Below are 26,900 nucleotides of genomic sequence, written 5' to 3'. Positions count from 1 at the left end.
AGCATTCAGGCCCTGCATCCTAAGACTCTAGGTGGCTGTGACCATCTTGCTGTACGAGGCACTGGCAAGGACAGGGCAGAGCAAGGCCGGGGCTAGGCCTCCACAGACAGGGTTACCAGGCATCAGTGGGTCTAGGTCGGGGCCACGAGAGGAGTGAAATGGGCAAATTCCTCTGTCCTCCCCTCCCCAAAAAGCCCGTGGGGGCTCTCTGGTGCTCCTGGAGGTAGCTCTCCCCGCCATCGCGGAGGATGGGAATGCCGACGAAGATGGAGCCAGCGTCAACCGTTACTGCGATGGGGCGCAGGAGCCCCGCTCGCCCCCCAGCGAACTCTCGCGAGATTCCGCTAGGCTAGCGGCCAGTGCTCGCGAGGTTTCCGCCTGGCTCTAGGCAGCCGGCGGCGGCTCCATGCGGTCGGAGCGGGAGGCTGGGCCGGGGCTGATGCGGGGCGGCGGCCGCGAGAAGTGGCCCATGGAGAGCCCGCTGCGGCGGGAATCGCCGCGCCGCGACCAGGACGCTCCGCCGAACCCGCCGCCGCCTTCCCCGCCCTCCCCGCTGCCGCCGCCGCCGCTTCACCCGGCGCCGGGTAAACAGCGAGATGAGAAAAAAACGTCTCTGAGCAAAGTGAGGGGGCGCGAGCGCAGCTGCGGGCGGGAGGGGCAGGCGTGGGGCGCAGCGTGGCCCCCCCAGGGGGGGCGAGGGGAGCAAGGGGAGGTGCACGGGAGGGCCGGGGCGGGTGGGAGGGCGCGGTGAGGGGCGCCTCTGGTGGGAGATGCCCGAGGATCGGGGGCAGTTTGCAGTGAGGAGCGTGGCGCAGGTAGGCCTTATTTTGGGTCTAATTTCAGGAGATTCAGGTATTTAAACGGGTGTTCCCTCATCTGCAGAATGAGAGTGTTTGTTCACTCGAGTATTTTGAGATCCCCAGCAGCCGCGCTGCTAATTGGCGTGCCTTTTCACGTCTCCTTCGGAAATCGAGATCGGCTATTGCTGTGGCAGAGCAGCTCTGCAAGGACAAGTGCGCTTCTCTCTCCCTGGCTTTACTCGAGCACTTTTCAAAGAATACAGAGTACTGTGAGATTTGATTTATTCCTCTTTTCTAAATTGGAAAACTGAAGCACTGAAAATGACTATAACTTCAGTTCAGATAGTAGCAAGAAATTGAAATAGATTGTTTGAAGCCTGATGGCCATTTTACTGTTTTGTGTGTTTTGTGGTTTAACTCTGTCCCAGCTGAAACCAGGACAGTGTGCTGGCATCCTTCTGTCCCAAGGTAGAAAGGTATGGTTTTTCCGGCCTTTATTATTGGCCGGTTTATCTGAATGTGGTGGGTTGACTTTGCATGGCCGCTGGAGCTCCAGCCAGCCGCTCTCTCGCTCCTTCCTCAACAGGACGGGGAGAAAATTAAGATAAAAAACTTGTTGGTCAAGATAAAGACAGGGAGATCGCTTACAAATTGCTGTCACAGGCAAAACAGACGCAAGTTGGAGAAGATTTACTGCTAGTTAAAAAAAATTAGAGTAGAATGGTGAGAACAAAGATTAAAACCAAAACACCTTCTTGCCCTCCCCCCTTCCCTCCCAGGCTCCATCTCCCCTGCCCCCAAGCAGCGCAGGGAGATGGGGAATGGGGCTTGCAGGCAGCATGTAACAGTTCCTCTCTGCTTGCTCCTTCCACCTCACACTCTTCCCTTGCTCCATCATGTGGTCCCTGCCATGGGATACAGTCCTTCATGAACTGCTCCAGCGGGGGTCCCTCCCACATGCTGCAGTTGTTCTGCAGCATGCATCTTCTCCATGGGCTGCAGTCCTTCAGGATAAGCCTGCTCCAGCATGGGTTTCTCTCCGTGGGCTGCAGGTCCTGCCAGAAAACCTGCTCCAGTGTGGGCTTTTCACAGGCTTCAGCTCCCTTCAAGGCACCTCCACCTGCTCCTCCACGGGCTGCAGGTGGATATCTGCTCCAGCGTGGAGCTCTATGGGCTGCAGGGGCACAGCCTGCCTCACCATGGTCTTCACCACAGGCTGCAGGGGAACCCCTGCTCTGGTGCCTGAAGCAGTTCTTGCCCCTCCTTCTTCTCTCACCTTGGCGCCTGCAGGGCTGTTTCTCACACTCTTTCCCCCTCTTTCCTCTGACTCACACGTTGCTGTACAGCGTTTTCTGTCCTTTCTTAAATAAGTTTTCCCCAGGGTGCCACCGTCGTGGTTGAGGGGCTCAGCTGCGCCCTGTGGTGGGTTGGTTGGAGCTGGCTGGAACCATCTTGTGTCTGGAACAGGGCAGCCCCAGCCTCTCCTCACAGAGCCTGCCCCTGCAGCCCCCCACCACCAGCACCGGGGGACATAAGCCTAATACACGAAGATGCTGTTGTAATAAAAGACCTAAAAGTTAGTTTAAATCATTTTAAAAAGAGAGACTGAAAATTTTATGTAGTCAATATCTTTGTTTGTTTGTTTGTTGTTTGTTAATATCCTTTGTTCTTGGCTAAATTGGAATGGTTCTCAAGCTCTTCATCAGAACATTAGTTACTCTACAATTTTACAATGCTAGCAGAAACTGAGCTGGGGAATTGTTCCATCTGTCAACAAGTCCAAGAAGGTAAATTGCTAGGAGTCTAATGCTCCAATTGAAATTCACAGTTTGAGGAAGAGCTTTTAAAGTGGGGTAATATGATTTGTTTAGTCTCTTTCTACAGTATTTAGATCAAAGATAAACCTCCATTTTCTTTTATATATGCAGGTAGTTATTCGACGGCTTCCTCCTTGTCTAACTAAAGAGCAGCTGGAGGAACAGCTACATCCTCTACCTGCCCATGATTATTTTGAGTTTTGCACTGCTGATCCCAGGTGAGGATGAGCTGTTTGTGTAAGTTTTCAGGTGCTTAAAAGCTAATTAAGGTATTTCAGTCATACCAAAACCCATATTTTTTCAATTGAGCCCTTCTTTTTAGTTTTATTAGTTACTTAAAATACTTGTGAAAAGCTGGGTGCATATGCAGAGACAACACATTCCTGCCCTTTTCTTTTACACAGGTGATTTTAAAACAGAAAACTTTTGTGAATTAATAGGGTATAATTTTGTTTGAAACCATGATATTTCTTTTAACCTTCATTGATAAAATGCAGCTTACTCTTTTATCAGCTGTGAGAAAGAGTCAGCCAAGGGCAAATATTATAAAAGTTCTTTCATGAGTGCCATTTGAGCTTAGATTCTTTGCTTAGATGTTTCTGTATTTATTTCATACAGTTTTCTAAATAATCCAGTTTTAGTCATTTTTGTCTCATTCAAAGCTAAAAAAAAGAAATAGTGGTTGATTTAAAATAAATCACAATTGCTGGTATATTCATATAATTTACTCAGTATCACAGTGGTAAAAATACAATTCCCTTTCGAACAAAACAATTTCCAGAAGAGAAGGGACTTAACCATTAAAATAAACAAAATAACCTCTACGCTACATCTACATGTGTTCTGAAAAACTGATCTCTGAAGTATGAGATCTACCTTGCCCATCTTACCCTGTTTTAGCATGCAGGGAATTATCTTTCACAGGCACCAGATTCTTTCCGTTGACTACAGAGGGATCCTGGATGTTTATTGCTGACTAACTTTTTAAAGTTAGGGGTGACCCCACGCAAAGCCTTCTTTCATAGGGAATTGTTTGTGGCAAATTACACTTGGAACGGTTGAGTTCCTGGGCTGATTTTATTTGAAAGGATACTGCCACTTCTTGCCACCACTGTTTTGTTAGATGATTGACTATATAGGTTCTCTCAGAGTCAATTCCACAGAAAGGAACAAATGTCTGTTTAGTGAAAACTTTATGGCAGTTGCCTGACCTGGGCAGCAACAAAATAGTAGGTGCTTCAGCTTTTCTGGTAGAACCACAAAGGATGTGAAGTTAGGAAAGAAGAGCATTTAGTCTGGTTGAAAATCTTTGTAGTTGCTTACATTTCTCTTCTGATCCTTGTCATCCGTATTTCTGAATGGGTCTCTTTAAGGCTTCTGTCCTGACTATTCATTTGGTAAGGGGAAAATATCAAAGACAAACAAAAAATTTGCTGAAGAAGAGTGTCTCTGTCCTCAGTGTGTTTAGCTGCACAAATGCCAGGAAACAGTTAAAAAATTAACAAATTTAATTCTCCAGAATGATTGTTGGCATAAGAATTTAGGGAGTTGGCCATCTTAGAAAAGAGAAGGCACTGACAACAGTTGCACATATAAAGTTTTATTTTTCGCTCTACTTTTATGTGATGAAATTTGCACTACTCAAAAAATATTGCTCTCCACTCATTAATTTCATCCATATTGGGTTACTGATGAAAGATACTGTGGGTTTTCTCTCATGCTGTGTTATTTGTCATGTACTTTCATATAGCTAGGGACAGAACGTGTACATATCAAAAAGTTTGTTAGATGGCATATATGACACAGTAGCTCATTTTGGTAGAGGGATGAAGACATTCTTAAAACACTTTAAAGATTTGTTTTCCTTGAGGAGCAGATCTTGATTAAAAATAACAAAAAGTCTGAAGAAAATAAAGCTGTATTTCTTACATTGTTTTGCTACTAGACTTCAAGATGCAGCAAGCAAAGAATACACATTTTTAAACTTCTTTTTTTTTTGAACAATGAGATCTCTGAGATGTTACTTGGATTGTCAAGTTCCTTGAGTCCTGTGTATAAGCCCTGTAATAAAATAATGATCTGGGAGAAAAATGTTCTCTTCCTCTTGAGTTTTGGATTCATGTTCTCACTTCACAAATTTAAACTCTCTAGGAAAAAAATGGTTTAATGTAAGTTTGAATTTTTCAGCATGAACTGTTTAGTATTCACTTCTTTTGCTTCATTTTGCTGCTTAAAAATTATGCTTTCATACAAAGATGTGTTTTTTTCCAAATGGGTTTATCTATATGAGGTTTGTATGGCTGCAACTTTCAGCAAACTATGCAGTTTAAATGGACATTTAGCTGCAGTTATGCAGAGTATTGGTTTGACTGATTATTTGTTCTTTGGCCCAGGATCACCTTGCCCCTTTTGCCGCCTTTATTTGAATGCTGACACAAACCCAAATGTTTATGATTTACCTCTTTACATGTTCACACTCTAGAATATACAGTAAACTTCCAGAAATTGTAAGTTAGAGATAAGATTAATACAGTGAGCCTTAATCTCCCTCTTACCCAGCAGAGAACTCTTTTTTGAGTTGTCATGGTTTAACCCCAGCCAGCAACTAAGCCTCACACAGCTGCTTGCTCACTCCCTCACGGTGGGACGGGGTAGAGAATTGGAAGGGTAAAAGCGAGGAAACTCATGGTTTGAGATACAGACAGTTTAATAGGTAAAGCAAAAGCCGTGCAGAGCAGAGCAAAACAAGGAATTCATTCACCACTCCTCATGGGCAGGCAAGTGTTCAGCCATCTCCAGGGAAGCAGAGCTCCATCACGCCTGGTAGTTTCTTGGAAAGACAGATAACATAACTCCGAATGTCCCCCCACCCCTTCCTTCTTCTTTGTCCCAGCTTCATATACTGAGCATGACATCATATGGTATGGAATATCCCTTTGGCCAGCCTGGGTCAGCTGTCCTGGCTGTGTCCCCTCCTCGGTGCCCGTGCACCCCCAGCCTTCTCACTGGCAGGCTAGCATGAAAAGCTGGACAGTTTTGGCTGCTTAGCAACAACTCAAAACATCAGCACGTTATCAACATTTTTTCATCCCAAATTCAAAACAGAGCCTCACACTAGCTTCTATGAAGATAATTAGCTCTATCCCAGCTGAAACCAGGACATGAGTATAAAGCATTGTGTTGCAGTAATCTGTCATGTTATGGACAGTTCTCAAAATTTGAAAAAACTTTGTGTGGGTCTGTCTTCATGCCATTCCGCTAACAGGAAGAGCTAGAGGACAAGGTGGGCATGTCCTCTGTACAGTGCCCTCAATGTCTTTCACTGATTAGCTTTTTCTAGATCCTGTACCATGTCCATAGTGGCAACCAATCCAGAGAACGCAGCGATAATAAAAATATGGGAAGATCAAAAGCAAATTTCATGTTACCTAACAAGAGAATGATTTGGAGAAGCTACTCGGTGAGTAGGATCTTTGCTGGAAAGAGAAAGGGGCATACAAATGTTTTGATGCAGAAGCAGACAAATGTGCCTTAAGAGCTGTAACATCTCAAGTTTAACTCCATCCTGTGTAACTTTAGATAACAGAAGTTCCTAAGAGTTCATTCAGATTTCTTCAACTGTGGAGTACAGACTTTTTTCATACAACACTTTGTTAAACAGTAGAACTCTTCATCAGAAATTGATGCCAGAAATGAATCTATGAAAACCTATTAAACACGGGATACAAGTTCTGTGTGATGAAGTTCCTAGGCTGCAAGTAGCTGAAATGATATACTAGGTGAAGTGTCAGTGTATAGTTTTCCCTTTTTAATAAACTTTCTCTAAACGTCCTCTACTAGTTGCTGTCGGGGAGAGGGATAGAGCAAGCTAACTATAGCTGTTTCTACATTATTATTTCCAAAGTCATCTCACTCTAGAGGACAAAACAAACAGTTCCAGTTCTACCTATATGCTTTTGCAAGACATGCATTATCAACTCCAGTTTCACTGGTTTTGCAGTCTAAAGGTTATTTTTAAGTTTACAATGTCTTCTTATTATAGGCAAACAATAACACTTTCTAAAATTTCATTTTATTAAGTAATGTCATTAATGTATAACACTTTTCCAGTTACATCCATTTCAGTAAAATCATTTCAGAAAGTGACTTTTGCATTGTGTTTCATTCATTTTTTTCAGATTCATCTGATTCAGTGCATTACATTTATCCTCGCTGGTACATTGACATCAAAATACAAACAAAACACCATTTCTGTGACTTTAGGGGTGTTTGTTGGATAGGCACACTATCTATGGCTGATGCTAAAGACTCTGTCTTCCTGACAGTCTGTCTTGTTCTCAGACTCCAGATATTTACTATTTTTTCCAGATACTCTTTTTTTGTCTGCATGTAAGTGTTTCTGAGTCTTCTAAAACTTGAGTCAAACAATTGAGCTCTGGCCCTGCAGGATTTGGGCCATCCTTCAGGACTGGCACTGAATGCTGAGTGCTAGGACTCAGTAATAGCTTTGTGAGGTTGTAAAAGTAGAGAGATCTGAGCAGGAGCTTTGCATATGTGAAAGCCAGTCAAATAGTCAATGCCACGCTATATATCACAGACAGTGATTAAGCTTCTTGCAAACAGCACTCCTCCTTTGCCCTTCATAACTTCTTCCCAACATTTTCCTCAGGATTATTGTAGTCAAATGGGATTAACATTGCAGGATGGTGGTATGCACCCAGGAACTGCAGCTGAGGAGGGGTAGCACCTTTAGAGCTTCAACAGAACCACCATTGTGCTGTTCTGGCTGGAATGAGTCCTGTCATCACAACTGCATAGTCTTTCTGCCTCTGCACTGCTGGGAAAATGGCTCATTTATGCCTGTAAAAAGGGAAGGCTAAATTAATTTAAAATTATGCCAGTTCCACCCACTATGTGAATGACCACAGAAGGTGAGAGACAAGAGGATGAAGGCCAGTGGATTTTAGCTTGAGAGTGCGATGTGGATTACGAGTTACCCATTTGATCAGAAATTATTCCTGTATACCAATCTTTTTACACAATTGTGTTAAAAGATACTTTGTATCTATTTGTAAAAGAAATAAACTATTGGAATGTGTTTGTTATTAAAATTACTATAAAAGTAAGGGTTTAAAGAGGTGTTAGACTAAGTATTATAGATAGAAATACATGTAACCTAAAAGATTGAATACTCTTGAATGCACAGCAGAAAACAAAGAAACTGTGTATAGTCAGACTCATCTGGTTTATTTCCATAGAGATTACCGTAAGTGATATCCCAGAGGTGCCAACATCATGTGCAGTGCATCTGTCCAAAACATGATACAGATGGAAAGCAGCATTATAGAAAGCAAACATATGGCAAATTAGAGCCAGCTGTCTGATTATAAAACTAACTGTGCAACCTCAAAGCTGAATTTCAAATCCCAAATGAAATCTATGCTGGTAGATACTTGAAAAAAGGAGGAAGCGCACAGAGTCCAGTGGCCCTTCTGTAGGACTCAGCTGGAAGGCAAAATCCTGAAGAGTAAAAGCTGTATTTTTTATCCAATAACTGCTGAATGTAAAGTACAGAAATAGAGCAGGGCTGTTTCTTCCTAGGAGGGGGTATTAGCCACAGAGTCCCTGTGGCCCTGTGAAGCCCTGTGCGTTCTTTGCTGCACTGTCACGCGAGGGTTTTCAGTGGATAGGTGAAGAGGGAATCCAGGGTGGGTGGAAGTGTGGGAGCTGCAGTTGAAAGTCAAGTGTCTGAAACTCGGAATAAGAGACAGTATTTCATATGCAGGCAAGTGCTAAGGATTTACAATTTTCTACGTTTCGCTAGCTTCCCATTTAGAGAGTGAGTTTTATGCTTGTTTGGTTTTTAGGCACACTGCATACTTTGCTGGGTAAAAAGCCTAAGACAGCAGTCTGAAACACTTGGCGATAAGGCTTTTATACACTTAAGCAGTCTGCCCCATAACTTGCTCATATGTTGCTCATATGAGAACCAATTCTTTATTTGTAGAAGAAGTGGCTCCATCAGAGAAGGAACCTGTAATTGCTAAGCATTGTCGTAGCTGTGTTTCTATAACCTTCTGCCCTGATACATAGCAACAATAATGGACAGAATCCTATCCTACTGTGCTACCGTGCACATCAATATTCTACTGTCCACAAGCATGCTTTTATATTTTTATATGTTTCTGCTGATATGAATTAAGTTCTTCAAGATGATATGAATTAAGTATTCTTGAAGAAAGCAGCAACATTGGATCACTTATTTGCAAAGTGAATTCTAAATCTCTGCTTTCCAGAGTCCCGTTCATACATTTCAGTCTCAGGTTTTTCTTACTAATAAGTGCTTAAATAGCCATACCAAATGTTTCTCTGTTTTGAAGGATACTCACTCTGATAAGCCTAAGCCGAAAATGTTAGAAAAATACTATGTTGTCTACCATGAAAAGATTGTGTTGCCAAAGCAGATGAAACAGATGGCTTCGATGTACAAAGGAAATAAGGAAGGAGTAAGTCTTTGTATTTTCAGTTCTGTTTCACAATGGTTATGTGCCCAACCATAAGGTTCTAAGTTACTGCAGAAAAAAAAAATCCAACTCTATGATGAAGCTGTTTGCTATGCACTGAGACAGAGAAGAAATACCACAATGAGATAGTGGCTGTGACACTTGTCTGAGTCCCAGTCTATGATCTAGAGAAAGTTTTAGTATTTTACAAAAACTGAAGATGGATAAAACAATGAAATAGTTGTTTAGACTAGGAACTGAAACTCAATTTCTCAATCTCAGATATTAGTAACTGGGCTGAAAAATAATGTTCCCTCAAGATTCCTGTTTTTGTCTTGTCAATCTTCAGCACTTCAAGTGTATAATCATATCAGTCTCTAATACCAGGCCTCATTTAATTTAAACATCAAAGAACATGAAACATAAGAGTAGTCCTGTTAACATGACAAGAGAAGGAAGTTCACTTCTTCCTGGGAGCCACCAGTTACCAGAGACTTTTTCACTGTTCGAGCCATTAGGCGGCACAGAGACATTTCTTCCAGCACAGCTACAGATTGCCACAATAAAATTTTCTCCTTTACATACACTTGTAGGCCTTTTAGGATATATTTTTTAGCTGTATGTAATTATGAAAAGTGTTAGATTTTATCTTTTTTGTTGTTTTGAAACTGATGAGAAGGAAGCTGGCTTGTTGCGTCTGCTTTGCCATCTCGGTGGTAGCTCCACAGCCACCCTTGAGATACCTTGTGTTGCATGTGCAGACTGGAAGTTTGCAAATCTGATCATAGAGGACTCGGGGGGGGTTTGCAGAACCCCATGACAAAGCACAAGCCACGTGCCACCATGCTCATTTGGTCAAGCTGTCGAGATTGCTTGCAAGTGGTCCATAGTTGTGTGGCATCTGTGTAGGCTGTGACGGATGAGGGACCATGCCATGCCTGTCACGCCTTTCCGCACAGCTTTGTCTCAGCAGCATAGCCGCAGCATAGCCCTAGCCATGCCCTAGCAGGCATTTTTGTGGTTACCTGCTTACAGTTCACTCAATGCTGTTCCCATCCTAGAATATCAAAATAATAATATATATGCATGAAACAGCTCTTCCTTAGAATTAGAATGTTTATCCTCTGCATGCTGTATAGAAACACTCGATAACTGCCATTTGCAAAACATCTAAATGACAAAAGCCCTCTAGTTTTTTGTTGAACATTTCTCCTGACTACACTATCAAACACAAATTTGGTGGGTTTACAAAATCATTGGTTAGTTACTGACCGCACTGCTCTTTATGATCACCTGCTAACATCCAAAGTGGAATCCATATGGATGCACATTTGAAAAAGAAAAAAATGACTTGGTGTGTAGTAAATGTGTTGCTTTGAACTGCACATGTGTGGATCCTGTGATCCAACTCTGAAATCTGACTCTGAAATAGCTGTGGGATTGAAATATGGTTGCAACTGTGTGTGTTTGTGGTCTCCTGCTGCTGGTGGTGAGTTTGTCTGAAGACAGGCCATGTGTGGCAAGAGTATGAACACAGGTATTTTAAAGTTATGGGCTTGTGTTCAGATATGTTCCAAAACCTGGCATAATACATAGCCATCATTGAAGGCACTTTAAGCCAAATGGTTTTATATCACAGTTGCAGGGGTTTAAAGGATGCACATGCCACGACCCACAGTAATTTAGCTGATGGGTGGTAATTCATTAAATTACCTCAGTTTCATTGTGGTTGGTGGTGTGCCAACCCTGAGGTTTTTATCAGGCACAGTAAACATTTACCCTTGCAGTGAGATCTGTGGCAATAAATTCTTGAAGAATCAGAATTATTTTAGGTAAGTACCTGTCCTTTCTTTTGCTAGAAATGCTTTGGATTTTCACAGTAACTGTTCTTCGCAACTAGACATGGCATATATATTCATACACATGTATGTCACATGGAGTTTATTTATTTGTATGTAATTCAGTGGATCATCTTGCCAATTACTAGGTTATTTAATCTTTCTTAAAGGTGGAAATCTCTTTAAATACAGTGACAGCTTGGCAACTGACCTTTCACTGGGTGCTTTTACTTACCTTTTCTGTTTCAGTGACAGAAGACTTTCTTAGCCTGCCCAAGAAGTTCCCCAAAAGTACGGCTGTTACTCATATCTCTTAAATCATGAAATATTGGACTTAAAGCTTTGATCCTGCACCATGGAAGTGTATGCTCTGCAAAACAAACTAGAAATATTTGTCTCAGTTCAGAATAAATGTCACAGTTGCATCCAGGAACTCAGTTGTTCAGATACTTTTTGTCATACATATAATTAGATACGTATATGTAGAGGCTTCGATATGCATGTTTAAGGTAGCCGTTTCCCAAAGAAGATGAGAATTGCAGTGTGATCCTTCTAGTTTTACTTTTTTCCTAGTCCTGAACAGAATAGTAAATAACAGAAAATAAAATTGTTTCTTGTTGCAGCCTTTATCCTCATCTCTACTCAAGAGCATACATTAACTTTAGAAATCCTGAGGACATCCTCCTTTTTAGAGATCGCTTTGATGGCTATGTCTTCATTGATAATAAAGGTTGGACTGTTTGTAAGATACTAAATATGTTTATGTACATATACCAGTTTAGAACGTTAATGTATTACCTTTTTGCTAATAATGCCAGTTTTTATGCTCAATATACAGTTAATTACATAAAAATATATTAAAATCCAGCACTTAAAAGATAATGAAGTGCAAAATATATTTGTCTATGCAGTATTGCTTGTCTATGTGCTGTGCATGCTTTATCTGCATTCTTGTACCTTAAGCAATACACTATCAAGATCTTATTAAGATAATTATCTTATGCAAGCTTCACAATTCATCACAACAGTAACTTAGCACATTGCAAGCATGAATTGTTACATCCAGTGTGTTTCTGTGAGATGAAGTTGTGCCACTTATTCCCATTTCGAAAAAGCAAGATGAAAACTTTACTTCATCATTTTGGTTGCCCACTTTGAGATCCGTACAGCTTGATTTGCAGTAAAGTATTTGCAGGCATCTTGAGTTCCAAGAAAAAGAATGCCAAAATTGGTTGCTCTCTTTAAAATGTTCAGTCTGCAAAAATTTGCCCAACAGTAAAGAAGAACTCTGTAATGTATGTGTGGATAAACCCAGATCTCCTACAGTAGCATAAAACTGCCGTTGCCAAGAAATGGTGCTTTCCCTTTAGCAGTTCCTTGCCTCATTCATTCATACCTTCTGTAAACAATTGCATGGGTTGTATAAAACAGACATAGATTTGTGGGTTTCTTGTGTAGATACTGTGTACACGCAGTGTTGCGGAGGTCCTGCAAAAAGTAGTCCTGCCCACTCTTACTGGAAAGTTGATCTCTAAAGGAGCTGTCTGTCAAACTAACAAATTCCTCTTCAGCATTACTGACCTGAGGTATTTTGTAGGCTTCTAGCTTAATCAGATTTGGATGGATTTTCCTAGAGATGGAGAACAACACATTCCTCGCAGTGTGTGATTCCCAGATTTCAAATTTTGTGTGTCTTAGATGAAAAGCTAGAAAGAAACTAGGATTCTGCCAAGATTTCACTTTGTCTAAGTTAAGCACATTCGTCAGTGTTAGGCTGGACTGAAGCCAGAATATTCCGTACGTTGCAAAACTGGGCTTGGACACAGCCAGCCAGTTTGGCATGACTGTGCAAATAAAGAGCACAAGCTGATTTAAGGTGCCCTCTGGTGAGGCTTGTGGTGGTATTGCATTTATGAGGCTAAAATTAAAACAAGGATTACCAGGTTCAATAATGTTGACAAATGTTCTAGCAGATTTAAGCCAAGTTTTCAGTGGATTTGAGCAAAGTGTAATCTTGAACCTGCTGCAAGTGGAAACCAGGAAGAATTCAAAAGCTACACACACAGTTCTGACTCCAGTCCAAAGAAGAATCCAATATTTAAGGCAGAATTCAAAGCAAAGGATCTGTGTGAATAAACACAGGCAAGAAGTGGTGTAGTCCATCATAAACAGAAAAAGAGAAGTTTCATACAATTCTGCTTGCGGAGTTTTACAGTTTTGGTTCTGAAAGAAGGTGGTATGTTTTATTGTTGCATATTACCCAGCATTTACTTACTTTTTTTTTAAGCTTTTTGGCAACAAAACTTTATAGATGTGACTCAGCTGTTTCAGATTCATTTCCCAGTAGTGCTTATTCAGTTGTCAGGCTGAGATTTTACATAAATTTTCCCAATCAATGCATATCTGTGAAGAATTAAAAGGGAATTATAAATGATAATGGAAGGATTTTATTGTGGAATAGTAGTCATCTTCATTTTGACAGTCTTTGTTAGCATGTCCAAAGGATATTTAATATTTATGTATATAACTATATAACAAATGTATTTTGTTTTGACTCTAAAATACTGCTACATGTAATTTTTCATTAGAAGTTTAGGATGGTGGTGTAGAAACATTCACCTTTGGTTTCAAGTAAGACTGCCCAACACAAGTTTCACGAGTTTTGAAAATCTTACTTGAATATAAGGAATGTTTCTCCCTGCTCGTAAAATTAAGCATTGATCTCTTTTAAGGTTTGGAGTATCCTGCAGTGGTTGAATTTGCTCCATTCCAGAAGATTTCAAAAAAGAAGCTGAAGAAGAAAGATGCCAAAGCTGGGAGCATTGAAGACGGTAAAAATATTCTTGGTGTCACAGTGGAAAATAGATTCCATTTCTGTCATGTATTGCAAAGTATTAATGTAGTTCAAACATTTTTCTTCACAGATCCAGAATATAGGAAATTTTTAGAGAGTTATTGTGCTGATGAAGAGAAAATCTGTGCCAATCCTGAGATTCTTTTGGGAGAGATTGAGGCCAAAACAAGGGAACTCATTGGTCTGTTATCTTGATTTTTCTTATTATTGAGAATATAAAATATCTTATTTTTACATCTTTATGTTATTACCTGCAAAAGCTGACCTGTGCAGTCTAACAGAGATAAAGATTATCACAGTTAGATTTTTGTTATCCAGTCAAGTAGTGACAGGAAACAACCCACCTATTACTTTAAGTCTCCATATATGGAATCACTTGACTTCATGGGAAGTTTTGCATGCTCAGTGGCTTCAGAAATAGGTCCTTAATACTTCTGAATACTTACTGATGTATTAAAGGTTGGAAGATTCAATTTTAAAAGGTAAAATATTTGAATACTTAACAATTGGTCCCTGATACTAGCTGCTTTTATTGAGAAACGTGAAATTATTTCTCTTTGTTCTTACGGTCAAGATTCTGCAAAAGCTTTGAAAGTAGGGCAACACACGGTTTTCTGCATGCATGCAGCATGACTTTCACAGTCTGTGGGGGAATCTTTAGTAAGATCAACATTGAAACCTTCAGTGTCAGTCAGCAGTTTTCAGGATGACATGGAATATTGATATGCTCTATCTCCAAGTGACAACATGCAGAACACTTACTCTTTCCCTAGGTGTGACAATCGAGTAGGAAAAAAAAGCGGCCTTTGCTATTATTTCTTTACAGTAGCCACCTCTTTTGATTAATGCTGCTTGTCTGTCTGTCCCTGCCTGTGACAAGCATTTCTATAGAGTGGCATTAATTATTCTTCATATGCATTAGATTAATAGTTGACTGGCAAGGTTTGGAACTTAAACAATTTAGAGGAAATGGAAATACTGTAAGTATGGACATTTAGAGAATTCTGTTACCAATAAAATTTGTTTGTTGCTTTTCTAGATAGGGAAGTTCCCCAGCGATTTTTATTTACCCCACATCTTCTCTAGTATTTGACAGCAGAGTAAAAGCTGTCAGACTTTTCTAAGAAAGTTTACAAATTTCAAGAAAGATTTATTAACTTTAAAATATTCTAACTATCATTGAAAATCATGAGTCTTGAGAGTTGCAGATTTCAGAGTAACAATGTTGGCTGAAGGCAGCTTTATCTTGGGAGCTCTAATGTTTTGTTTCTGTTAAATCACAGGAAATCAAATTAGCTGCTATATTTTTTCTGCTATTCAAAGCTGCTATCAGTATAAAAACAAAGATCACTTCAGTGGATAGCATGTGTATAGCAAAATTATGTAGGGGTTTAGTTGCATGTCCAGTTTCAAAGGTGTTACTCCTACTGAAGTCAAAGAAAGATCTGACCAGGACTTTGTTGGCAGAATTGGGCCTCACATTCTCAGCATTTTTCCAGATAGTGTTACCGCAAGCCAGCATGTTTTATGCATCTCGTCAGATGTGTTAGCTCATCAGTTTCAGTGTGACAGAGAAATACAAACCAGATTTTCTCTGTTATGAGATGAAGGTAAGCTCATTCTTCTGGCTTGTTTGTAGAGAGCAAGACAAAATATAAAAGTTACGGTCTTCATTTTCTAATTTACTTTCTTTTAAAATTTCTTAAACATTTTAAGAAAAACCTCTTAGATTTTTATTTGCAGTAAGGCCCATAAATAAGATGGGTAAGATTCAAGTTTGACAAACATTCTTTTTTGCCCTCCTCTTTTGATAGTACTCATGACATTGCCTCTATGCCTTGAACTTCAGGTTATAATTTCTGAGTAAGCCGTGTGTACCACAGACTTAGTCATGATTAGGGTCAAGTTCTGCACTCCCAGTGCAGCTTATTCTTCCCCCAGACCCTCCAGTTACAATATGTGGCCACTTCCAGCATGCAAAAGTGCCCAGAGGCAGACGTTGCTCAGATGGGGGAACCTATGGGAGCAGGAGAGAGAGAGGTAGAGCTGCAGATCTGAGGGACTGGTGGGGAGAGTGCTAGGGACCTAAAATTTGTCCAGAAGTAGTGCGGGGATGGGGGGAGAAAAGCAGCATGTAAAGTCTAGGGATAGAGGGAGGAAGATTTCAAATCAATAATCTTCTTTGACTGTTGCTTTTGATCAGTGATACTTGCTAAAAATAAATGCTGAATCCTATCAAGCCCTCCCATTCATAACTGTGTAACAAGGTTTTATCATTAACAAATGGGTTGCTAGTAAGATATTTAGACTCTCAAGACAAAAACATTCAAATGTTTTTGGGATATTAATTGTGTCTAGATTTCAGCTATGCCAATCCAAATTTAATGAAGAATTTTTTTTTTTTTCTTGTATTGTTTCCTTGTCATTCATTCCAATAGTGAAATTTTCTTCTGGTTTGATGAAGAGTCCTATAAATAACTGTAAATTCTTTCTAGTAGTAAATATTTTCTGTAACTCTATCCTGGGACATGTAAGACTCACAGAATTTGTTGTAACTACTCACAGCTATAGGTGTATATATATATGAGTTCAAGCTTGAATTCAGTACTGACAGTCCTGAATGCTGTACATAATACAGAATTTAGTTACAGTCTCCGTAGAATTTGGAGATGATTCAGGCAGGTGGCTTAGGCTAGATTTCAGAGTGTGGAGACAGCTCTGTAACATAAGAATGGCTGTGTGAGCCAGTAGATGAGGCATTTTATCTGTTATTTGGGAAGCCAGAGAGTTTTACTGAATCTGCTGATACCTTGCTGTGTAACTGGGGACAAACCACTTACTCATCCCATTTTCCCATGGAGAGGTGAATGCTAGATGATAGTTAAATGGAAATGTTATGTGAGAATGAAAATGTTTTCTTCATGATGTACTTTGAAATCTGGGATTGAAAAATGCTATGTGAGATTACAGTAATGTCTGTATATGAACAGCAGTATAACTAGGTTTTGTTGTACAAAATTGAAATGTAGGAATAGATCTGAACACATTTCTTTCCTTTTTGGTGCATAACCATTTGATGAACAAGAGAAAAAGCCATTCTCTGAACTGAAAAGATATGATATTTCATTAAACATTAAATAATCATGCAACATATCTCTGTTGCTTCTAACCCTAACAGCAAAAAAGCAACAAAGTGTTTCTAAAACGGAATGATGGGAATGCCTTCAAAAATATAGAAAACAAATAGGTTTATTAATTACTTAGATCCCTTGCAGAAAAAGGTAGAAAAAAGGGGTTAGTACTAAAGTAAAGAAATGAGTACATATTTTAGGAGTTGAACACTATATCACAAATTTTTTGTGTTTTAGCTAGAAGAACAACACCCCTTTTGGAATATATTAAAAATAGAAAATTAGAAAAGCAGGTACGTTCAGACTTTTGCCTGAAGTTCAACATTTATGTTTTCAACATGGTTTTCCATTGGACAATTTACAATTAATCGTTTTGAACTCTTCAGAGAATACGAGAAGAGAAAAGAGAAGAACGAAGGCGGAGAGAATTGGAGAAGAAACGTCTGCGGGAGGAAGATAAAAGAAAGCGCAGAGAAGAAGAAAGACGTAAAAGAAAAGAAGTGGAGAAGCAAAAGAAAATTTCTGAAAAAGAAATAAGGATCAAGGTAACTTAATGAAAAAAAACCTATTTTTCTGTTGAAGTTATCCAGAAGTTCCTTTGTTATCTCACTTACACTGTTTATGCAGTGTACTACAGCGCAGTGTGGAGATACCAAACCAGTTTAGACTGGAAGGGGAAGTAATGTAGGGCTTTGACTAAATAGTGTTGTTGAAAAGTGTGATTAATTACCTTAGGTACAATGATGTGCTGGTGCAGTTATGGCAGGTAACTCAGGTAACTCACTGCCACATTCTATGCTGACATAACCTGACAGAACCCAATTGTTCTGGGTTAACATGTCTGAACATTATTGCAGAAACAACTTCACCGCTTTTTGTCATGTAAATCTTCGTCTAGACATATGTGCTGAGATTTTTTTTGTGTTTATGCTCAGAATGAATTTATTTTGATAATGCTTGGAATGAATTTATTTTGATAGTATGCTTCAACCAGGTTGTAACAAAGTCTTGCTAATTTCAGACTGTGCTGTCTTACAACAATCTGAATAGATGTTCTTTTAATGACTTCACTTAGGCGGGTGTATTTTGTGCTATTATGTCTGAGCATTTAAAACCTTATTTGATAAGATGACATAGATAAAAACTATTCATCTGAGCTACATTTTGTGATATTGGAAAGGTTTTACAGGCTGTTTTGAAGAGGAAAATTGGTATAAGAGTGTGTAGCTTAACGCAAGGGCACACAGACTCACTCCAGATCTTGTGGTGGGGAGAAGCCATAGAGCTATGTACTTCTTTCCTCTTCCTTTTCTTCCCAGACAACTGTTGCTTTCACCTGGATGTAAAAAATAGTAAGTTCTGAAGCTGAATTGCATATTTTTCGTATTTAGGCATAATGAAAAACACACTAGAAATTCAGAAGAAAAGGGAGTTACTCTTTAAAATGTATTATCCAAACCTGGCTGTCTAGAAGACCCCAATATTTATGACATAGCTGTGGCAATGTGACCTTGAAAGCTAGTTCTGTCTCCTAAAGAAAAGAAAAATACTACCTGAGAGAAACATTATATAAGTTTTAAATAGTGGAGAAGAATAACCTGTGCTCATTTCAGAAAAACTGGTGGAATGAAAAGACTGACAAGATGTTCTGCTTATTCTTGAAATGTTAGAGAAATAGTTTGAGACAGTTGGTCCTTCTGTAAGGATTATTCCTGTAATGCTAGACACTGCTGAAGCCCAGTGTGGGTTATTTGTTGTGAAAGGAACAGACCTCTTGGAAAATCTTAATCTCCAAGGTGAAAATGTAATGTGATCTTTTCTGCTAACATCATATTTTTTTCCCTCAGTCTGTTTTTCTGTCAGGGTGTACTTACACTGAGCGCCTACTTGTATATGCCAGTCTGTCCCAAGTGGTTAATGTGAAACACATTTTATAGGTAATATTTCATGGAGTGAGGTATTAATCTTGGTCCTGTTGTCTTGGACGTTCTGCTTTTTATTTTATTGGTAATAACGTTGAGCTCTGTTATATGATTATAAGAAACTGTAGACCATAATAATATCTTTATATATAAAACTTGGGAGAGAAGAGTAGGTAAGTGCTTTCTCCCGTATTTTTGGCATATTTAAAAGTGCGCAGTTGAGTGCCTGTTAATGATTGTCACTCCTTAGCAAAAGTAAACTGCCCTCTTTACATAACTTTGTAAATGTTATACTTCATAAAATGTAATCCTAGCATTTAAATATCTTCAATCTTAATAGGTTTTTGATATATTTAATACATTCTTAAAATATCTACTACAATAGAGGAGAATAATTTTACATCATAATGTAAACAAATATTTCTTAGCTTCTTAAGAAGCCTGAAAAAGGAGATGAGCTGGCCAGTGAAAAGCACAAAGAAAAAGGTGAAGAAGCTGACATTGAAGAAAACAAATGGGATAAATCACCTGGATCTGGGAGTATAAAATCCAAGTCATTGGAGTGTTCACTAAAAGAACATAAGGAAAAGTAAGTAATATTTATCTTTTAAGCTCCAAATTAAATCCTAAGTGTTTTATTTGAAGGCTTAAACGTGATGCAAGTGGTGCGCTGGCTGGGTGTTTTGTCAGCAAGGAAGTGATTTCATTCTGTGAACAAATGTTTTGCTGTCCTTTTTGTAAAAGGTGTTTAGTAACAGCTTACTGACCTGATGGCAGTATTAGTGGATGCGATTTGTTGTTTGTGAAATGTTTTGAAATCCCAGATTGGAAGAATTTCTGTGTGAAAAGTCATTCAGAGTTTCATTGTTATTTCACCTATTCCCCATCAAGAGCTCAGATAAGGCCTTCCTTCCATTGCTGATGTCAAAAGACTGAATTGCCTCAGATGCCTTACTCTTGCATCACACTTTCTTAATTTTTGCTGCAATAAACGGACAAACGTGTTTGATACGTGGGACAATGGCAGAATAGTTAAGGTGTGAATGACAGCCTTATGATAGATACGTGCAGAAGGCTGTCTCTGTCTTCCACTGCCTTTTGCATTGCACATGTAATAGTAGGAACAAGAGGTATAGCCCAGTTCTATAACTACTGTAGCCTGGAAATGTTTTACAGATGTTTTCAGCAGCTGGTCTCTTTCTTGTCCTTTGGCATGTATGTCCTACTGCAAGCAGGTTTCACCTATAAGATATATAAGATACATAACTAAGAATAGTATGCTGCTGAGGTAAAGAATATCTTATGTTCTTTAGTAGAATTTTTCAGTCAAGCTCTCAAAAGAATTTTGCAAAATGAAAAAAACTGAATCTGAGATGTCATGTATATGTGCAACTTGTACATAAGGACAAGCTTGGGCATTTAAATAATTTACCTAACATATTATATACACAGTATTAGAGGAAGTTGGGGATTGTGCTCTAGGAGCCTTGCAGGCTATCTGCGTATTCAGAGTAGTTTAAATTTTAGCTTTGTCCACATAGGTTCTATTTTTAGGAAAGTATGCAGGAACTGCAAATGTTCTCCTAATGGCAAATAGAAAAATAAAGAAACTTTGAACACTGGAAAATAAAGCCACTGAACTTGCTAATTGAAGAAATGGTTCCCCAATAATATCCTACATGCATTATTCATCTTTTTTTGTCTCTAAGGACTTCAAACATGGGCTCAGTGTTTCAATATGTTGAGTATGTCCAGAAAGATGCTGACAACTTCCATTTCCTATTCTCTAATGGAGATTGAAAATATTCAGCAGCTCTTTCATTGATGTTCTTCAACAAAGGAAACAGAACAAGGTCAACAGAAACATTTGCAGGGGCAAGTCAGTTGTTTGCTAATAAGGCTTTCTATGTATTAAGCTTTTGGTGGTGCCATGTAACATCTTTACTGTTGATCCTGTCAGTTTAATAAGGCATTAATACAGATTTTCCAGGTGTAAAACAGAATCCTTTTGGCTGCGCAGGTACAGTAAGTGTTACCTTGTCTTTCCAAGTGCTCATTTCATCACTTTTTTTAGTGGGTGTGATTAGGTAGCAAGCTATGAGCTATTTCAGCTGGATCAAGAATTAAAGTTGTATCTACTTTGTCACTGACTCAGAAATCAGTAATAAACTGTAACTTCCAACTCTACATGCAGGAGACTGAACTGCCTGTTTGAAACCATGTTTTAAGGCTTAGTAGCGATAGCTTTTTACCGCAAATTAAAACCTCAGTTGGTGCATGAGTGTACATGGTCACATACGGATGTGAAACTGTACCAAACAGAAGTGTGTGTCCATTCCCTTTACTTCCATTCATTTCCGCTTTCTCTTTCTCTGGCTGTGTAACTTTCTCTTCTGCCTGTACTTTGTAATCGCTTACCCCGCCGTTCCCACTCTCGCCTGCCTGTTCACTGTGACTGAATTTTAGAAAGCTATGTTAACCAAACCACTCTTGAACTGGAGTTTGTATCCCTGCCACCTGCCTGCCTCCAGGCACATCCATTCCTTCCTCAGCCACAGTAGCAGGCAGAGGAAGAGACGGGTACCAAGCGATGCTACAGCAACAAATCGAGATCTGTCTTCTGGCTTTTTGGAAGGTCATGCTCTGAGCCCTGCTAGGACTTGGAGTTAGTGTCTAGAATAGCATATTAAATGCGAAACAAAGTCACTTATTGCCACATACACCTTGAGAGCTAACATAGTATTTTATATATATGTATCTATGCTACAGATACATTATCTCTGTCATTGTGATTGATTTGCGTGTCTCTGACAGCTGGGATGTTGCTTCCACGTGGTGATTGTGTTATGCTGACACAAGCAGTGTCTTGCGAAATGCTGAATAACTTACCTGTCATTCATGTTTTGTTGCTGACCTCCAGGTCTTCCTGAGGTGGCGTCCCTGTCTTGGCAGACCCACTAATGCCAAGTTCATGGCATAGGCTGACAATTTTCACAGTTCTATTATTTAAAAAAAAAAAGTCATATAGAAAGATACACCTTTATTGATATTAAACCATTCTAAATGAGAAGCATATCACTATTTGATCACTACACCATTAGAAAATTTCCATTCTCTCTGATTCTGTCTGCTGATTGCCAAAATGTGAGCAGGCTGTCAAAAGCAACTTTCCTATTTCAATTTTAAGTACTTACACATGTGTAATATATAAAAAGAAACTGCCTATATTTGCTCCTTTTCAAGTTCAATCTGTTCTGTAATCTTTCTTCATTATTTACAGTTTGGCCGTATGAGAGAAGCACTCGCTGAACAGGAACGATGAAGTGATTAAGAGAGCTGAGAATTGTATCAGACAGGCAGCAAAATGTTGCAAACTAGCAGTCTTTATAATATAAACTCATTGCAGCATAGCAGAAATTAAGTATTATGTTTTGGTAAGGTAACGGTCTTTCACCTAAATAAAATATGCAAAGGTAGCCTTAATGACTTGGAGACTTAATAAACAAAAGCCTGAAACATAAGTATTCATTTTCACAAATGCCTTCTGCAAGTTGCAATGTCAGTGAATAATTTTTGTTAAATAGAGTCATAAAACTTTACAAATTGATACATGATACCTGCACAATTCCTTTGGGCCCTGAATGTTCCCATTCAAGGGAATACTTATACACTTGAGTCACCTTAATAACAGGCCACAAGAGCTAATCATGCAGCATGTGTTTATGTGAAGAGTATTGGGGAACTATTTATGGGATTGCAAAGAGGGATAAAAAAGTTGAAGAGGGGACCTTCCACAGCGGTTGCACAAAAGTATGATTTTGCTTGCAAAGCTTTGTCCGTTATTTTGAACGGAATGTGTAATCAACGGCTGGACGTACATGGATGAACTATTCAGCAAAACGGCACATAACCCCTTTTTAATGAGAAGAAAACAGCCTGGCTGTACAGTTGTTCTAAATACTGTTGAAGTCAAAAGAAGGCTTTGTATTGTATCCTTCAACAGTTTTTTTTCCTGTTAATTGCTTGGATTTTCTTTCTTCTTACACATACTCGTAGGTCACAAAACGATAGTGACAAAGAGCAAAGAGATTTGGAGAGAAGATTTCGAGAAAAAGAACCTGAAAGACAAAGGTATCGACTGGATGATGGCAGAAAGCATAGAGCTCACTATGAGTTTGACAAGTTTGTGAGAAGGAATGAAGAAGAGCTGAAGTGGGGGAAAGGATACAACCAAGACAGAGGAAAGAAAGGGAACTACAACTACAGCTTCACTGTGGAGGCAGTAGACAAACTGGGTAAAGAGGACAAGTGTGATGACATGGCATCCAAAAAGGAGCGCATAAGAAATAAGGTTCTTTTATTCATTTAGGATAATCTTTCATTAGTTAAATACTCTTGAAGATCACAGGTTTTACTTTTGCAAACTCAGCATAAAGATGCTTTTTCAAAAAAAGCAATTCTTTATTTCATTTTCAGTAAAACCCAGACTTCCTTTTATTGTTGTCAGAAGATGACAGCAGTTAAAAATGAGTTCAAGTCACAGGTCTCTGCTCATTCATATTTACAATACATGGAAGACTTTCTTCTCCTCCTTTCAACATTAGCATTTTTAGAACGCTATTCTTGGAAGCCTTGTATTTTATGAATGTATTAATTGTTACACTTCTGATCTGTAGGGAAATTTAAAATCTGTGGCATACTAGTCTTTTAACAACGTACTTCCACTATTAGGCTCATAAAGTAATTCTATTACGGATTGGCCAGGCATTGCTCAGTAAAGGAAATGTAAGGACTTAAATAAATAGCTCATTCAGAGATCATTGTATTTAGAGGGTGTGAATGTGCAAATTCTTCAGTATTGTATACCTGCCAGTACAAAATGGCTGTCCTTTGGTTAGGACAAATTATCCTCACGGTTGTTGTCGGGGAAAGAGCAGGTGCAAAACGAGTGCAAGCGGGGCCTGTAGCAGGGTGTGTTGAAGAGCCGTCCCTTAGCAGGGTGTGTTGAAGAGCTGTCCCTTATTTGTCTCCCGGAGACATGGGCATCATTTTTCTCAGACTGTCTGATTTCATGGATGCGCCAGGGTCTTTTCAGGAGGTGGCTGTCCTTGTCACCCTCACTCTCTCTCCTTTCTGATCATAGATTTTCCACAAAAGATGACCAAAACACTGTTTTGTGTAGAAATGTATTCTGCATGTGAAACTCTTCTTTCAAACCAAGTGACTGCTCTGTGATGGGGGCTAAGGCTGATAAGGGGTAAAGCGGTCACGTGCAGAGTGAGTCTGTACAGAGCGTGCATAGAGCCAGTCCAGGCGAACTCGCTCTGCGTGCCAGGCAGTCGTCCTGAGCAAACACAGAAAGCTGGGTGCGCCCCACTTTTTGTTTATGCAAGGGCCAACTGGGCAGTATGGGTGAGATTCATCTGCATATACACGTTAGCCGCTTCCCATGTACACCAGGGGCTCAAGCTGTAGAACAGTCAGAAAAATGGCTGGTTCAGAGGCAGGAAGATGGGAAAAGCAATTTTACTTGTGCTTGCCACGCTACTTTTGACAACTGTTGAAACATGTGCAACCTTGGAACTGGATGGTGGGTCTTGGGGACCTTTTCTCAAGCCTTAAGAAGCCACCTCCTTTTTATTTCTTCCCATAGCACTTCTGGTAGCTGGCTGAGTCTCTGGATTAGTCCACACCTCAAGTGCTAGATCTGTTCTCTAAACAAAACAAGCAATATCAGTAAAGTTTTTTGCAGTGTGGTGACTTTTTTCCTTAGAGTATTTATCATGTAGATAAGAGTTAAGGCCTGAGTTTTCCAACTTACCTATAGAATTAACAATGCTGGCTCGAGTTTTTAGGCAGAGATTGAGCTACTTTCTGAAGTTTGTAAGAATTCATTAGAAAATGGGAAATTTCCAGTGTAAGTAGCAGTTGTGCTAGCTTTCATGCAAACTGCATGAGGTGCAGAGTCTGTGATGTGAAAAATCGTTTGGACCCTTCAGCATAAACTTTCCAACAGGCACTGCTTGCCAGAGGATCTAGTTTCATTGCAGCTGTTTGTGTGTAGAAGGATGTATGTTACGCACTTCGAATATATGTTACACTTTTCAGATGCACGTTACGCTACAAAGCACTTAACTAGAATGATCTGGTTTTATGGCCCAATCGTGAATCTTGAGATCAGGTTTAAAGAGATAAGAGTGGAGCAAAAATGGCAAAGGTGAAGGAAAAAGAAAGAAAAAGGGAAAATGCATATTGGGAATAGGAAAAAAGAATGAAAGAACAAAAGACCAGAATGACTTCAAATTATGAAGGCAATTGAAAATTAATATAATTTGATGTAAGACAATTTCAGTGCTCTGCCACTGTCTTATAATAGGCTGTTTAATTTTGTTTGCTAAACTTAACACAAGACTGGTCAAAAAGCTCAGGTGTTGGTGAATGGGTTGCTTCATAACATTAAAAACTGGTCTTTGCGGGTGTAAAACACACTTGCTAGGAAAACACTTCTTAAGCAGAGTTTCTAAGCACTATGTTTTATTATTGAAATTTCAAGAATAAAAAGTGCTTTCAAGAGCTATGGAAGATCACCTGTCTGAGGTGAGGTGTTTGAGGTGTCTTTTCCTTGTAAACTGGCTCCTCCTTCCATTTTCCAAGTCGGCATGTGTATGATTTGGTCACTCACAAAGGCTGCGGGTGTTCAAGTTGTACTTACTTTGTTTATTATCACCAGGGCACTTCCCCTGCTCTCATAGTCAGTATGGAAGGCATGATGAAGCAGAGCCGTAACTGCAGTTTTATTTTGAGATGTATAATGAAAATGTGCATTCCATGTTTAAATTGTGGTAATGATTCATGACTTGGAGTAGCAGTGCACAGATATCAATTGGTCAAGTTCAGTTGAGGATAATTTTTTAGCTGTTGCCTGCTACACTGTTCTCTGGTTTGTCTTGGTTTTTTGTACTTATATTTAAGATTTGTCATTTATCTGCAGAGTTGCAAATGCACAGGCTGTTGTTCTCCCCAGTTGTTGTTAGTGAAGGTAGCAACATACTTCAGAGTTTTACCTGTAATACTGTGTTTGATAACTGTTTGCAGTATTTCTCCGTATTTACATCATACGTATCATAGGATCTTTAATTTTTACAGCTTTCTTCATTTATTCAAAATGCTTGGCTCCCAAGAATAGTGTTACAGACAACACAGATGTTAAATACTCAGTCAATTTGCATTACCCTCCATTTTTTCCCTCGATCTTATGAAACATAAAGCGATTTAACACAGTATCTACTTTCCTCGCAAGCATTCATCACTTTAAAATCCCACATGAGTGTGCCACACGGGTTTCTCAGGGTGTTAACCACATCTCCTTCCTTCTAGGATCGCCCAGCCATGCAGTTATACCAGCCAGGAGCTCGCATTCGCACACATACGGGATCTACAAGTAAAACCTATGACTGCAGTGGGAAATCCTTCGAAGATGTTCTTGATAAAAAGTATGAGGCAGATAATTCAGCCGGAGGTGGTTTTGAGAAGAGTGAAGAAGCAGAATAAAACAAACTGGAACAAAAGACTTGTGAAAAGGGATGAACTTAAGATTCAGCTTCATCACAAAAAATCCATAGGGCTGTTTCAGAACTCCACAGGCAATTCCACCAACAAAATTGTAATAGCTCTGCCTCTTACTTTCTGTAAAATAAAGGGAAGAGTGACTGGAGACATATAAAGTATCTTGCAGCAAAAGAATACTGTTGCTTTTTTACAAAAAGCAGAGCAAACGCTATTTGCCTAATTTAAAAGCGGTTCAGTATTTTACTAGATTTACCTTGAAATAGAAGACCTCTACTAGTTTTAACGGAGTATTTGTATAAGACTTTTCAGAAGCTATTTCACCTTTTCAAGTCTAAAAAAAATGAAATGTAGATTTGCATCAGCTTGAAATCTGAGGCACTTTAAATGTATTTGGTGCATGACACGAGGGTCACAGGACCTCTTCCTGCAAATGGCAGTGGCAGGGGCATTGCAGCCGGACTCGGTG

General features: G+C 39.4%; 1 protein-coding gene across 1 annotated transcript; it reads left to right on the top strand.

The window, feature by feature from the left end:
- Positions 1-315: 315 nt before the first annotated feature.
- On the top strand, positions 316-26,416 carry UPF3A (UPF3A regulator of nonsense mediated mRNA decay; the record flags this gene model as incomplete). The annotated part of the gene is made up of 10 exons (XM_082010116.1): positions 316-622; positions 2,729-2,835; positions 11,582-11,688; positions 13,691-13,789; positions 13,883-13,993; positions 17,181-17,236; positions 17,330-17,488; positions 19,294-19,454; positions 22,922-23,216; positions 26,243-26,416. Exons 1-10 carry the CDS (start codon positions 407-409, stop codon positions 26,414-26,416), a joined length of 1,485 nt encoding a protein of 494 aa, XP_081866242.1. The 5' UTR covers positions 316-406.
- Between the last annotated feature and the right edge of the window lie 484 nt (positions 26,417-26,900).

The sequence above is a fragment of the Phaethon aethereus genome (genome assembly GCF_964289735.1).
Source record: "Phaethon aethereus genome assembly, chromosome: 1".
Classification (NCBI taxonomy): domain Eukaryota; kingdom Metazoa; phylum Chordata; class Aves; order Phaethontiformes; family Phaethontidae; genus Phaethon; species Phaethon aethereus.
This window is presented reverse-complemented; position numbering and strand designations above follow the sequence as displayed.